This window comes from Cryptomeria japonica, chromosome 6, assembly GCF_030272615.1.
Source record: "Cryptomeria japonica chromosome 6, Sugi_1.0, whole genome shotgun sequence".
Classification (NCBI taxonomy): domain Eukaryota; kingdom Viridiplantae; phylum Streptophyta; class Pinopsida; order Cupressales; family Cupressaceae; genus Cryptomeria; species Cryptomeria japonica.
Genome location: NC_081410.1, coordinates 412,179,319 through 412,195,568, shown reverse-complemented (window position 1 = coordinate 412,195,568; position 16,250 = coordinate 412,179,319). Strand labels below are relative to the sequence as shown.

The 16,250-nt window shown below is 33.9% G+C and overlaps 1 protein-coding gene across 1 annotated transcript; it reads right to left on the bottom strand.

Moving 5' to 3' along the window:
• Nucleotides 1-922: 922 nt before the first annotated feature.
• LOC131039260 (histone H3.2) lies at nucleotides 923-1,564 on the bottom strand. The gene has a single exon (XM_057971970.2). The coding sequence runs from the start codon at nucleotides 1,492-1,494 to the stop codon at nucleotides 1,084-1,086; it is 411 nt and encodes a 136-aa protein (XP_057827953.1). The 5' UTR covers nucleotides 1,495-1,564; the 3' UTR covers nucleotides 923-1,083.
• Nucleotides 1,565-16,250: the final 14,686 nt, after the last annotated feature.

The window sequence follows — 16,250 nt, the reverse complement described above, 5'->3', positions numbered from 1 at the left end:
ATCTCATTCTATTTTAATAATCTAAAGCTAGGATCTTTAGGGCACTTCAGATCTATTTTGAGAGAGCAGGGATTCTATGAAGCTTTTAGGAAAACAATTACAGAACTTATTGTGACCTATTTTGAATAATAATAATCCCATTTTTAGTTCTTAACCTGGTGAAAATGGGAGGGACTTCAAATTGCCCAACCAACTAAAGAATCTTTCCGAGACTTGTCAATTACCTGAGATCTTAGAATTTATAAGACAATTTAAAATCTGCTTTAAAAATAAATAAAAATGGGGGGGAGGGGCCGGCGGCGGCGGGAGGAAAAACTACTAAAACAAATCCAAAAACTCTTCCACTACCATAAATCTCCTCTGATTATGAATCTGATTGTGAACCCGTCAGATTCTCTGAAAATTATTCAGAGCAATCATCTATCATAAGAATGAATTATCAGATTATCCGAAAAATACACTAGTCGTTTGAATAAAACCCCCGATGAGAGATTTATTTAGACAGCATTAAAAGACCTAAAATGCGTCAACGATTTCCAAATGCCATTTTATATGACCTGAGAGCTCTTGTTTTTGTGCTATTTTTAACTTCCACAACTTTAAAAAATAAAAAAAATAAAAAAAAACTATACATACATAAATATAAATAAATACATACACATACATACATGCGCGCGCGCACACATATATATAAAAAAGAAATCTTTAAGATGCACAAAGACATCAATATTCTTTATGTATATAAGATCGAATAGCCATTTCACACAGCGTTTACCAATTTATTTAATTGTTTATACTAGTAATGTAATTAGTCTCGACCACTTTCTTCTGTAAATATGCACAACACCACATAAAAGACACCTCAGGTGCTATTTACCCAAAATAAAAATTTAAAAATTTAAAAAAATAAAAAGGTACGTACAGAATTTCTGAACTTGGGTACCGTTATCAATATAACACATGGATAATAAATAGCCTGCTAGCTTTGAAATAAGTAGCCTGAAGAGAGAGACAAAGGGCCAAAAGGTGGTGTGAAAACACACCGTTAAGATGGGGATGGAAATAAGAAAGGGAGCAGAAAAATCAAGCTCTTTCACCTCGGATGCGGCGAGCAAGCTGAATATCTTTGGGCATGATGGTGACCCTCTTGGCATGAATGGCGCAGAGGTTGGTGTCCTCAAAGAGCCCCACCAGGTATGCCTCAGATGCTTCTTGCAGCGCCGCAACGGCGGAGCTCTGGAAGCGCAGATCGGTCTTAAAGTCCTGTGCAATCTCCCGCACAAGCCTTTGGAAGGGCAACTTCCTTATGAGGAGCTCAGTGCTCTTCTGGTACTTTCGGATCTCCCTGAGAGCAACAGTACCAGGCCTGAACCTGTGTGGCTTCTTCACTCCTCCTGTTGCAGGCGCAGACTTCCTCGCTGCTTTCGTTGCCAACTGCTTGCGGGGAGCCTTTCCCCCAGTCGACTTCCTTGCTGTCTGCTTTGTACGGGCCATTCTTCTCTGCTATTTGTTTCGCCTTGTTTTCTATTTACTGAAAACTCTGATATCGGTGCTTTCCCTCTTCTTCTGCTTCGAATTTTATACATCCCTTTCAAATTCAGATTAAGCGCCAATGCATCCCGTCCGTTCAATTATATTTCCCTATCGACGGCTCATGATCGTTTATCCTCCCGGCTCACACGGATCGTGAAACCCTCCTCCAATGTACACCGTTGCACTTTCATGGTTAGAAAGTGTAATGGGTGCGTCATTCGAAGACTATTTTTTCACTAATTTAAGATATGATTATAATAATTATTGTAATGTAACATATAAAATCTTTATTAATTGAGAAGTTTGATATATATATATAAGAGTTTAGAGGAGTAATAGATGTTATATGTAAAATACATTTATTTATTTTACAAGTGAGAAGGAATTATAAATCTTTCACAACAAAAAAGTTAATTTTTTTTTTTTTTTCAAGTTTGAGTTTGACTTTATTAAAAGTTTATTTTAAAAGTTTTTTATTTTATTGTTCCTCTCAATCTTGTTTTTCAAGGGTTATAACGATGTTAGTTTCTTTTCTAATTGTGATAATTTGCTAAGCATGTAATTATAAAAATATTTAACATTATTCATATTTTGTACTAAAAAATAATTGTTAGAGTACTTGGAGCTAAGAAAACATTTGAATGATTGAGAATTTTATTCGTTAGAGTTATTAATTATAAAGAGAGTAATAGTAGTAAAGAAGGTAATGTGAATTGGCATTAACTAATGGTGGCTTTTATAGGAGGGGGATACTTTGGAGCATTTAAAATATTTGATCTTTGGTCACAAGGGGGGTACAAACAAAAGAGATGAAGAGATCAACCTAGTGATAAAAAAAAAAGTAGACTTGATTTAATAAAACTTCAATTAAGTTACAATAAGTATCGATTGATTAAGCTATGTCTTATTACATATCTCCATTTACCTTTTTGAAATCTATAAGGAGCAACAAAAAATTGGAGTGAAAATTTGTGAGGATGAGCTCTCATTTTCCTTTAGTGCCTAGGGTTTTCCTATTGCATGGTTGCAGAAGCAATGTCTCTTTCGGGCATTTTCTTGTCACTTAATCGAATCACTCTTGGTCTTCTTTGTGGAGATCGAGGAATCCCACCGGCTGGTCTGGCACGATGTGTGGAGGCCCAGTTTTTCCTTTTGCTAATAGAGGGTTCTTCATGAAGCAAAATAAGGGATGGATAGGTCAAAGCTTCATGTGGAAGATGGAGTCAGAGGTGAATCTTAGGAAGGGTCTAGCTTTTAAGTGCAAGACAAATGTGTAGACTACACATTTTTAGTTGTCACAAATCGTTTTATTTAATATTGTGCAATTTAAAGATGTAATGTGATTTTGAAATTTAAAATAGATTAGATCATTCATAATCTAGTATGAGGAAATATAGTATGCTTTTTACTCCTGCAAATGATATGAAATTCAATATTCTCTTGGGTTTGTCAATACTGATAAATTTTTGAGTGCAAGTAATGCAGGATGAGGTGAAGGAGGTCGAAGGCGAGAACACGAATCAGGTAGAATTGCTTTTAACTGAACGACTTCAATAGAAAAGGGAATCTTTCACACACCACATTAGGATTTATAATTTGCATCTTGAAAATATGGATGATTTAAATGACCTTATTTGAGTGATTGTTCAAATTGAAATAATGAATTTGGAATGAGTAGTAGATTGATTTAAATAATTATACATGTGCATTGATTGCATAATGTGAGTGGTGATTGAATTGAATTTAAGTTGCATGAGTAATGATTAAATATTAAGCTTTATGGTTAAAAGAGATAAAATGTGTAGATGATTCGAAAACGAATATCGATCCTAGGTTTTTATGTCCTTCTTGTTCAGATATGTATAATGTATGGAAAAGTGTACTAATAAGTACTTTTGTAAATTGGTCAATAGTATAAAATGTATATGTATATAAGAATTCAATCATATACATATATCAATATCCAATTATAGTGAAATTTGATTTCGTCGAGACTTTTGTTTATACATATATGTATCATTTGAGATCAAAAATATATACGCATTATATACATGTGTATATGAATTCTAATGATAATTCGATTACAGACTTATAGATAAGAGTGTAATTATCAAATATGTAAATAGGTTTGAGGAATTAAACTATTTTATAAAAATCCATAATATATATATATATATATATATATATATATATATACACACACATTTATATATTGAATATTTGATTATGCTTAAGTGATTATTTTCTTATTTTATGATCATGACCATTCGAAATAATCTATTTGTAAATATTGAATATGTATTTATGAAAGTTAAATTAGGAAATGAAAATCCGATATATATATATATATATATATATTTTATCGAAGAAAAGGTTTATCAAAGAATTTATTTAAAAACAAAGTCTAATGTTTTATATTAATGAAAAGTCATTTATAAACAAATTATAAAACAAACCATATTACAAATATGATATAATATATCCCTTTATTAAACATGTTAATAAAGGTGGCGGGTTGAAAAAGGTGATCGACCGTTAGAAGCCAAAGGAAGAGCCGCTTTGGTCGGTGTGTTAACAGACTCCTCCACCCACGGTAGCCGCTATCCTAGGTTTGTTAGCAGAACTCCCTCCATCCACGGTGGTCGCTATCAAAGCCTTTAAACGCAGGACAAATACGTGGGAGGCAAAGTTGTTAAGGTAGGCGTAGCTTAAGGGAGATACCACCGACTACCACTACTCCCATTTGTAACGTAAACAACATGTAAAACACTCCCACGACCCCTTGGGGTGACTTGGCATGCAACATCACTCTGCAGTGGATAAGCTGAAGTCGACAGATTTCATGCAACAATCAAGCTCCAACTGAAATGGTTGGAAGTTTTAAACAATAAGACTCGAACTTGCCACAAATCAAGGGTGGTATTTAATCCATAAGACTGCATGGAGATTATAATTACAACCACTTGACAATAGAAATAGTGGAACAGTAAAGAAGACCCAGAGGATAGCAGCAAACATAGCCAAAGATTAGAATAAATAGACGTATGCATTCTTTCATTCTTTCATTCTTTCTCACACAAGATTAGAAGAGCGATAATTTCTTGAAGGGAGGGTTAGAATAGTTTGATAGAAAGGAAGAATAGTTTGATAGAGAGGTAGAATAGTTTGATAGAAAGGAAGAATAGTTTGATAGAGAGGAAGAACAGTTTGAGATAGAGGAAGAATAGTTGGATGTAGAGGAAGAATAGTTGGATAATATCGTGGAGATTGAGCGATGGAGAGATAGTTGGATAGAGATAAGAATAGTTGGAGAGAAAGAGAGACTTGCGATCAAGGCGTGGAATCATTTGATGAAGAATGACAAGGTCAAAAGCTTACAATCCACTCTAAGTTTCCAAGAGGTTAGAATCCTTTGTTTATGTTTTATTTTATTTGTTAAATTTGGTATAAAATGTGTAGAAATGGAAGTTTAGATAATAGATATGTACGTCCAAGTGGGTATCAATTATTAATATCGTATTTGAAATGCTTTATAAACCATTGTGGAATAGAAGAAAAGAATTTAGAGAAAAGATGTTGTTAATATCGTATTTTGCACAAAAATAATTAGTTTTAATTATATTTTTAGAGTGTGTTTGCGTACTTTTGTTTACATATGAGATTAATTTCATACATGTTTAACACCTTCTATTGTATGTACTTTATTTTGGTCAAAGGATTGATTTTAAGATTGTTGCTTATAAAAGTTTATCATTTTTATGAAAGATTGTCTTCGAAAGATATATTAGACAAGTAATGATTAGTAAGCAACAAAAACGATATCTCTATTTTTGTTTTAAAAGAAAGATTGTATTCTCAAAAGAACTTGTGTTTGAGGGAATCAAGCTAGGGTTAAGCTTGAGTTGGAAAAAATCACCTTTCGGGACAGGTGCCGAATGTGGATGCTTTAGGGAGAATAGTTGCTTTTTCCAACTATTATTTTGTTGTGCATGGCATATACTCGGCCGAGTTATTGTTTGAATTATCCGTAGAAAAAGTTGGAAATTCCTTATTTATACTCTCTACCACATCCTAGTATGATAGTGAATGCTTGTTTCTTAGAATGAACTAGGAAAAAATGAAAATGCATATATTATCTAGGCATACACCAGATTCCCTCTTGCTTTCGAATTCTTTGGTTAAACCAATTCGTGACCAAGAATTCCGGGGAAGCGTAAGCTTCAAGGTTGGGCGGAAAAAGCGCCTGATTCTTGTTCTTGTCTGCGTTCAAAAGATAGAAGGAAGCGACTCAGACTGAAGATCGACGGATGCATCTTATTGTATATTCTTAAGGCAATTTGGAAGCCTAAGTAGGAAATAAGAACTTCTTAGTATTGGATATTGTATTATTCATGTGCATTATTATGATATATTCGATGTTTGCTTATATCTTGTATAAAATATGCTTAGAGATTGAAATTTTAAGATTATTTATGAATAAAGTGTAGTTTAGGGTTAGATCCTAGATTAATGTCTTTACATCTGTGGGGGGGAAGTAGAAAAGGGATTTGGGCTTTGAGATGGTGATGATTGAAGGGTGGAAAAACTAAGTGAGGATATTCGTAAAGGATGAGTTGAGCCTTTATCAATCAGGCCAATAGTTTACTTGGATGAGGAGATTGAAAATATTGTGAAAGAAAATGAAAAGTTTTTTTCAACATGGCCTTGATAAGGAGATTTAAGAGCTTTTGGTCAAGCCTCGGTGCACTACATAAATGGATTGTACAGTGTTGGAGTCCCATTCAGGAGGGAGATGTTCAGGTCTATCCTTAGGCTCGAGGGTTTTTCGTACTTCTTATTGATAATGAACGTGACAAGAAGAAAATATTGGGTGAGTATCATTGGAGTTGGGAGGACAAGTATATGTTGTTGTTGAAACTCGAGTACCCTGCTTTCAATCTTGCAATTGAATCTTTCAACAAAATACCAACATGGGTAAGACTTACAAATCTTTCGTTGTTGTTATGGTTTAAATCATTTTTTTGAAATTGTTGGAAATTCTGTCACCGGTCGTGTGGTTTGAACACATGAAATCAATGATCCATGTATTTGGTTGTACTTTTGCATATAATGTAGTTTCGACTATTTTCTCTACTTATGGTTTCTATCATACATTCTTCTTTTATTAAATTTAAAAAAACAAGGATTCTTTATTTGAGTCATCATCGACTTCATCTTCAAATGAGTGTTCCTCTATTGAACATAAACTCTTTTCCTCTCTTCTATTAAAGTTGTGTCTTCTAGATCTATTTTTCTTATCATCACCATCATATGGTCTCTTATAGTCCCCTTTGTAAGTGCAGTTAGAAGCACAATGTCTAATTCTACCACACACAAAAAAAATATTTCAATGGTAACTTACCTTTGTATCTTCCAACACCTTGCTCCAATCTTCTCACAAGGTTTGCCTCGAACTCATCCATGTCTTTACTGCATTCCAGATCGTATGTCTTACAACATTAAATGTTGCCTCTTTCTTTTCTTTTTTCTCATCTTTCATTTCTGAAATCTCAAAAGCTGACAAAGAATTGGTAAGTTAATCAATAGTATATTTACTTAAATCATTACTTTCATATATAGCACGCCTCTTTGCTTTGTAGGATTTAGGCAGGGTCAACAAGATCGTTTAAACATCACCTTCTTCCAAGTGTTTGTCAACAACTTTGATACCATCAACAAGTTCAATCACTCTATGTATATAGTTCTCAACACCTTCATCTTCAAGCATTCTCATATATTCATACTTCTACTTTAGATTCATCAACCTAGCCTGTTTTATCTTCGAATCTCCTTCAAATGTCAAACACATTTTGTTTCATACATCTTTGGCCTCTTACAATCCTCTTTCTCTTCTAAACACCAAATCACTTAAACAACAGAAAATTATTGCTCTAGCTTTTGCATTAGTCTCATGTAACTTGATCTCATCTTGAGTCTTGGAACCAACCTGCGAGGGTGTATAATTAGTTTGGATGATGTCCTATATTCCATTTTGTAATGTCCCCGAATATGCTTCCATTATCTCCTTCCAGTAGGGAAAGTTTGTGCCATCGAATACCTGAGCCTTAAAATGTAAGTCTCGCACCATACCAGATCTACCTCAAGCATTTAAGCTTACTCAAGAGAAATCTTGCTCTGATATTGATTGTGGAACACAAGGCAGGACTAAGAGGGGGGTGAATCGGTTCGAATTAAAATTTATGCAGAAACTCGCAACACATAATCAATTAAACAACAACACATAATCAACACGTCAACACCAAAAATTTGTACATGGAAAACCCAAACTAGGAAAAACCATGATGGGCACCAACTCACAAAAATATATCCACTGTGTATATCAGATTACAATGAAAGAGCTCACTGCTTCAAACTTGTTGGCCAAGGTTAACTGCTCTTGGGGCAACATACAAAAATTACTTGCAAACCTAATGCTAACTACAATAGGGCAAGGTACAACAAACTGATTTCAAAAGAAGGATCTCCTGATCATGAAGTCATCCTCAAACTCAACATCAAGCAACCAACATCAGCACACACAATTCTAACCTCATCTATCAACACGCTCTTATAGTTCAACCACAGTCTCAAACATCTCGCATATCATTCAAACACAACTCTTCCTCTTTGTTCTTTATTGAGTTTCATTGTCTATTACCACATCACATCCTCTCACACACCCACACAACTCACATACATTCTTACATACAAGATAGATCATCAAATTTTGAACAACTAGGCCAGAAAAAACACCTTCCAGACCAAAACACACACTTTGATCCACTCCAGGAGAAAGAGGGGACCAAAACACATCTTCCTAAGTCCAATCAATCGATCCACAAAAACTGAAATGTAAACCATGACATTCTAAAACATAACATGTCCATATAGACAATCAATGAACCAAAAGACATTCTCCCATACAAATTACTCTTATCTAGACCTCCACACGCAGTGGTGAGATCCATAACACGTCGAATTACATTCCACAAATCATATCTAGACAAAAAAGTAGGATCAACACAAAATATCATATTTGGCCATTAAACATACCACACCATCCAAAGAACACAAAGATATTTCCAAACCACAAAACTAATATATCCATAATGAAAAAAACATAACCAAAGAAGATAACAACATCACTAACAATTTTCGAACCCGAACACTTCTGGAACAACCAATGGAATAACTGCAACACCAATATGGCAAGATATCTCAACACCAAAGACTTTCGGACCAACATCTATCCAAAATAACAAGTTTGACATCAATGACAACCACAACAACACACACTTTCAAAATATAGGTGGAGGGGAAGAGGGGCAAGAGAGGCAAGAGAGGCAAGGAAGAAGGTTCCTTTAACATGCTTCTTCACTTGCATGATAGGGGAAAAGTTAATGTCATGCGGTGATTTATTGACTTGTTAATGGGTTTGTGCATTTTGACACTTTGTTTTTTTGAGGAGGTGGCTCCCTGATTGTAGCCTCATCTAGTTCGAGCCAGGTTTAAATCCTAATGTTGTTAATAAAATCTCACTATTACTAACCAAAATAATAAAAAGGGAATAACAACTAGTGTTGTAGATCATTTGACCTTTCAAACAAACATTTGTCTACAAATGATTTATAATGTGCATTTCTAAACATTATCACCAAAAGCTAGGTATCACTCTACCACCAACTAATATAGTCCCAATGGATATAGTGTTGGCCCCATGAAAGGCATGGCTCTACCACCATATGAGTGTTCATAACCCAACAAAGATACATGAATAATCGTAGTTTTAGTATATACTTTTATTTATCATCCCTAGTTTGAAGACTCTTTTTTTTGGACAACTAAGTGTCTAATCCTATATAGAGAACTGGGGACCATTCTAATAAATAAAGAGTCACAATAAAACATGTAATTTAATTACATTGACCATGATTTGTTACTTAAATATACCCGTGAATATCTCATTGTTTTGATGCTCTACAAAAAGGGATGTCAATTAAGATAAACAAACACAAAACAAGAAACAAGAAACCAATTGTTAGATGTTAGTGTTAGAAATCACAAATTAAAGACTATCCTAAACAGGCATACCAAGAGAGACACTATAAGAAAAATAGAGTATTTAATAAAGACAACAAATGCAACAAGGCATCTCCAAAATGCCTTCCACCATTCTTGTAGCTCCTCCTCCCTTGTTCCTCTCATCTCCAAGTTCTAAATGAGTGTAGCTCTCAACATCTTTTTGCACTATGGATGCCTTATGAAGGTTCAAGATTGAAAATGATTAACTATGCAAATCCAAGTGTAAAACAAACTAATATTAGATGCTATGAAATGGAAATGATTTATTTTAGTCCAAAATAACAATATATTAGTGATTTATGCTAAATGCTCTTCTCTAAAATCGACTACAATGTAAATGCATACACGTTTTCAGGATATGGATTATGAAGAAATGAGCTCTATTTATAGGTAAAATGGAGCAATGGATGGTTGAGATTGAGTAATCTCAACGAGGGTCAAGATTGAATGGTTTAAGATCCATGTGAGGACTTTCAACCCAATCCCAGGACGACAAGTGTCAACATGAGAGGGGTTGAGGGGAGAGGGAAGAAGCATTAAATGCTTGACATGACCTAAGGTTTAACTTGGGAGGCTAAGGTCAAGGTTGAGTTGAGTGAATAAATTCATTGTCCAAAGAATAATGCTTTTATCCAATGGATAAACTCTTGTGCAAGAGTTAGTGAGGATACCATGGTCAAAACAATAAATGCTTGAGGAGACACATGGGTTACACGAGGGTTGAGTTAGGGGTCAAAGTCCCTAACCATGGGTGCAAGTGGATTTAACCATAAATGGTTATGTAAGAGCCATTGATGGTCATGTAAGAGCCATTAGTGGTTTGGAAGACTTTATAGGTAAAATTGTTGGACACATAAAGCATCAAATGTTTTTCAAAGACTTTGGAGTCTTTGAGAAGTGACTTCAAGTTGCTTAGGAATGTGACAATAATTAGGGGATGAATTAGGCTAATTAGGAAGGGGTTAGAAGAATCTAGAAGGGGATTAGGCTTGCAAGTGGGTTTGGTGGATGAGGGAAAATAGGATTTTTATTAAAATAAAATTTGTTTATTTCAACAAATATGTGCAACTTGCATTTGTAGGAGAGTGCAAGTGGGGGGGTTGTTTAATGATTTAAAAAAATATTTTTATTTATTTATTTAAAAGAAGAAAGGGGATTAATTTAAATAAATAAGATTTATTCATTTAATTGACTGTGAATTTAGTTTAATGAATGAATTAAAATAAATTGAATAATTTATTTAATTATTAGGACAATGATTGAAGATTAATTAATTAAATGTTAATTTAATTAACTGTTGGCTAGTGGGTTTTTAATCAAATAAATATCAAATATTCATTTAATTAAACTGGACAGATTTATGTGACTATAGTTTTATTGTAAAGGAGCCTTGTTAAAATATTTGTAATTTCAAAAAGTACCATGATGAAATTTATTTTCATTCACAATTTCCATAGTTTATCTATACCCAATTGAAACTAGGAAGATAAAAGTGAAATTTCCATGGAAGCAAATTAATAATTGAAATATGAATCCCTCTCTAAATAAATACATGTAAGATTCGAATCGAGAGGACAAATGTTATTTTTAATGATAAACGATGACATAAGTAATCCACCTATACATCACAATTGTTGGGATTAATTGGTTAAAAAATTGAAATCAATAAATATGTGTAATGGGAAAAGTGCATAGGTAAATATTTGTACTTGGATGTGTAAGGATTCTTTATTTCTAGCAGTAAATGAATGAAAATGCAAGTTGTATACAATGAATCTCTACGAATTTCTTCATGATGATGATAGTGAAAGGATAAATTTTCATTTTCTTATGGAGAGAGAAAGAGAATCTTGGTTGTATACAAAATGTTTCTATAGATTTGACTCAAAACATGGTTGAAAATGTTAAACCATATATTTCAATGTTACCAATATTAATTATGATATTATCTAGTGTGAGCCCCTCATATGTAATTGTGCATACCATGGATAAGGATGTTTATCTATGATTGTTGTATATTGTAAGCACCAAAGGTACAACAATTAGGTCTTTTCATCTAGTAGTAGACTATTGTAGCTATTAAATTATATTACAACATACATAAACAAATACATGGGGTGTGGAACCCCCTTAGAGGTGGCTAGTGTATTAGAAAGACGAATAAGGATGCGAAGAGAAAATAAAGGGTATCAAGTGAAATGGTATGTAGGTGAGGGTGTGCAAAGCAATCCCCCTTGGAATTTTAGAAGTCTCGATGCTAATTTCTTGAGGAATGAAAGGCCTTATCGAGCCGGTGTTAAAGGTGAAATGTACCCAAAACAATTTAGAAGAAAGTGTAGATCAGGAAATTGAAGATCATCAAAGCAATAGCAATTAGGACAACCACAAAACCTAAAGTTGTTATGAAAGCAATCCCAATCCAATCAATGAAGACATAAAGACAAGATATTCAAATCAAATGAAATCGAAACAAACCGACGCAGATATCTCCTTCATGTGGCTCCATTGTTCTTCTTTAACCTTCAAATTTGATGTGGATCTCACCTACAAGTGCAAAATGCAAGTGGAAAGCAAGTTGTTGATGAAATTCACAGTATAAGGTTACTTGAAAATGTGATTGATTCTTCTTCGTTGAAGAAAATCATCCAATTTATAGACAAATTGGAGAGAGGACAAGATTAGCATGAAGAGATTTGAAAGGAAATTCAAATCAAGAATGGCAAAATTATGACAAATGTATGACAATTTCTATGCAAGGTGTATGACAAATTATGACAAGATTGAAATGCCATTCCCATGACAAAAGGGAAGAGAGAAAATAGCCTCCATGATTGCAACAAATGGAAGCATAAACATAGGAGAAAATGAAGGAATGAAATTAGGGGAAAAATTAGAAAAATTAAAGAAAATAGGAGAAATAGAAATTAGGAATTAGGTGATTTAATTAATAGGTTTTCATCCATTAATTAAATCATGAAAGAGACCTAGGACTAAATAAATAGATTCATTTAACCCACAAAGAAGAAGAAAAGGATTAAATGAACAAATCATAAAACCCTAGAAATAAGAGGACAAGGAATTAGGTCAAGACAATAAGAAATTAATGTAGGTTCGATCATGATTCCGATTGACAAAGGACCAATGTTGATAAATGATTGAGATTGGTTGACAAAAATCAATGACAAATTGACCAAGATTGACAAGGAGATCAAATTGATAGGCGCCAATTGACGAGGAACAATGACTAATCGATCCAAATTGACATGATTGAAAAGGACAAGGATCGATGACGAATCGATCGTAAAATGACAAGATTGACAAGGACAAGGATCGATGACGAATCAATCACAAAATGACGAGATTGACAAGGACAAGGATCGATGACGAATCGATCGCAAAATGATGAGATTGACAAAGACAAGGATCGATGACGAATCGATCGCAAAATGATGAGATTGACAAGTTGATAATCACAAATGATTACTAACAAGCTAAAGATGATTGAAAGATTGACAAGAGGACAAAACCCTAATTATATCATCGATTAGGATTGACGATGTCCAAAATGATGATAAATGAGCACGCACCATGATGCGACAGGATAAGATCGACCAAAATCATGACTGAAGATTGCTATCGACAAGACCTAATTCGAAAGTGATAAAAATGAGGAATGCAGAAGAAGGACTCGATGCTCACAAATGATAAAGACCAAGTGCGCAACATAGAAGAAATGTTAATGCGATGCAAGAACCCTAAAATAAGGCAATGCACAAATGTTAAAGTATGACTCCACAAGCGTTGACCATTTTTAGATGTCTACAGAAAGATCAAGATCAATATAGGAAAGGATTACCTCAAAGAACAAGAGATCTCTTTTTTGAGAAGAAAGGATAAACAATTTATCCAATTTATGTTTTGGAGGAGGATGGTGAAAGTTCCATACCCTTTTTCAAATGTCCAATCAATGTTAAGAGAAAAGTAAGTGATTGAATTGGTCCCACGCATGGAGCTAGAGGAGGAAGATTTTAAGGATTGAGTGTAGGATCTAAAGAGCTTGTTTTTCTACTAAACCTATAAATTATAATCTTCCTTGAGATTGTTTTTGCGTCAATAGGAATGAAAAGGTCAATGTGGCAAGTCTACCAAAAGGTTTTTCTATTGAGTGTGATTAGTAGGAAACTAAATTATATATATATATTAAAGGTGGTAAATCTGAATATTGATGGAACAATCCAATTTTTAAAAGAATGGATACCAAAATTCAATCCTAATAATTTGAAAATTTTAAAAACTCTCACTTGCTTCAAATCATATGATTTGCATTTAAAATTTTGGGAGGGGAAGTTCCTAGAGAATACAGTAAATTAGATAAATTATTTAATTGAGAGGGAAATTGTGTTTGAGAAAAAGAAGCCTATGTTTACTCGAGGATTTGCATCAAAGCTAATCTTTTAGCTCAATTTGCAAAAGAGATTATGCCGTTGTCAAAGTATGGGCCTAGGTTTCAAAAAAAGGATCTATGGAAGGCCCGTGAAAGTTTCCCAATTCTTTGATAAAGGTTACGAAGACAAATCCCCCTATGAGGAACCAAAAGAATTCAAGGGCATTTCAAGAAAGGAGAACTTATCAATCTTTGAGATGAGTCAAAATGGTTGGTGGGTTTCGATATACTAGATTTAAAGTGTTATTTCATTAAATTCATTAAAGGAGGAGATCTTGTGTTATAAAATAATCTTGATCCTTGTGAAGGGTTTTTTTATAGAGAGGAGTTTAGCATATTAGAAGAGCAAGCTATCCTTTAAATTGATTAATCTCGAAGTCTAAGCCAAATTGTGGAGGGGTGAAGAAATGAGGAAGGAGATCAAAACATTCTAATGTAGTTGATGATTGAGAAAGAAAGAGACAAAAAATAATTCATAGTTCTTTTCTTTATTAAGGTAAGTATAAATTCCTTCTACTCCTCTTATAGAATGTTAGGAACTCAAATACCCCTGACATAGGCATTTGTTGAAACACCGATTTGAAATATCTTGGTCACATCTTTACAACCTTCAAGAAATAAATTTGGATAACAATGGAGCTACTTTATTGTTATTTTTTTATCAGTAATGTAGATATTTTTATTGATATAAAATAGATAGTTACATAAGTAAAACAAGGTTTTTGTAAAACTACCTGAACCAAATAGAGATTTCACCACCCCATACCTTTGAAGCAACTATCACCCAAACACTAGACAAAAGAACAAACAACCAATTGGCATGATAAAAAAGGAGAGCCAACCCTTCCATAGATGAGAGGACAAAAAACACCCATTTCAACACTACTGCATTTCTAGACCTACAGACTTTACACTACCTGAATATTCAAAACCAAATATGATCATTACGACCTATATTCCAATTTACAAGTATCCCATTAATTACATTTTGGCCACTAAAAATTTAGGCCATACATTGCAATACCAAATTTAAAAAAAAAAAAAAGCAATAGCATTGCCAAACCCATGCCTAGGGCACATTATGCATGAGGTTGCTCGAACCCTTGTTTGCATTGCACATCTCGGCTCCCACCTCCACAGATTTGACCTTTCACTTCATTTTTCTCTTTCATCACACATTCCTCAAGCCCGTCCTCATCCTCTTGCCATTATGAGCACACAAACACCATCCCCATGGAATTCAAATTCTTTCTCCCTCAACTATAGCTTCAACAAATCCTATCCAATTGCATCTTTTGTGCTACACTCATCATGATAGACCCCAAACAACCAACAAATAAATGACACCAATTCCTACATCTCATGCACTCCATCTATGTCAAGACTCTCCCCAACATCAAAACCAACACCTGACATGGCCATTTATAACAATTCTTTCAAACCACATCGCCACTTATCCTCAGCACAACCCCTTAGAGCTTGCACAAGGACATTTTCCTTCTCTTCCAACTCGAGCCCACATGTCAAAACCATGGTGACTACTATAGACACCCAAATTTGTCCAGTCTAATTAAATAAATATTTTATTTATTTAATTACTTTAGCCTAATTCATCTATTAATTAAATAAAATCTTTATTTATTTAATTAATTCATTAACCTTTTCTACCCATGACACATGTCATTCATCTCTTAATTCATACACTACCTACCCCTTTCATTATTTTATTATTTCCTCTTCCTACCTTCTAATCATAGCCGACCTCCTTTTGCACCTCTCAATCTTATCCCTCCATTTCATATAGTGTCTTCTATATAAGGAGATGCTTCCTTCATTATCAAACCCTAATGAATCATTCTAACTACTTGATCAATTGACTACTTGGCATATGTGATCCTACTTGCAACCACATTTCGTTCTTTGTTGAGCTCTTGTGCACATAAAATTTGAGAGCAAATATATCAAGCAAGATCAATGGAGATAGGAAGAATGGAGATCCAAACCCTATTGGACATGTGATGGTATAATCTTTATGATTTCATTTGATTTGCATTGTCTTGGGTAATCTTCATATGTTATGGTGCATCTTTTTTGTTGTTGTTGGGCTAGGGTTTTGTGGTTGAATTTATTTAGCCTTTCAATATCGTTATTA

Coding starts and splice junctions, on each gene's coding strand:
- LOC131039260 (XM_057971970.2), bottom strand. CDS start 1,494: ATGGCCCGTACAAAGCAGACAGCAAGGAAGTCGACTGGGGGAAAGGCT.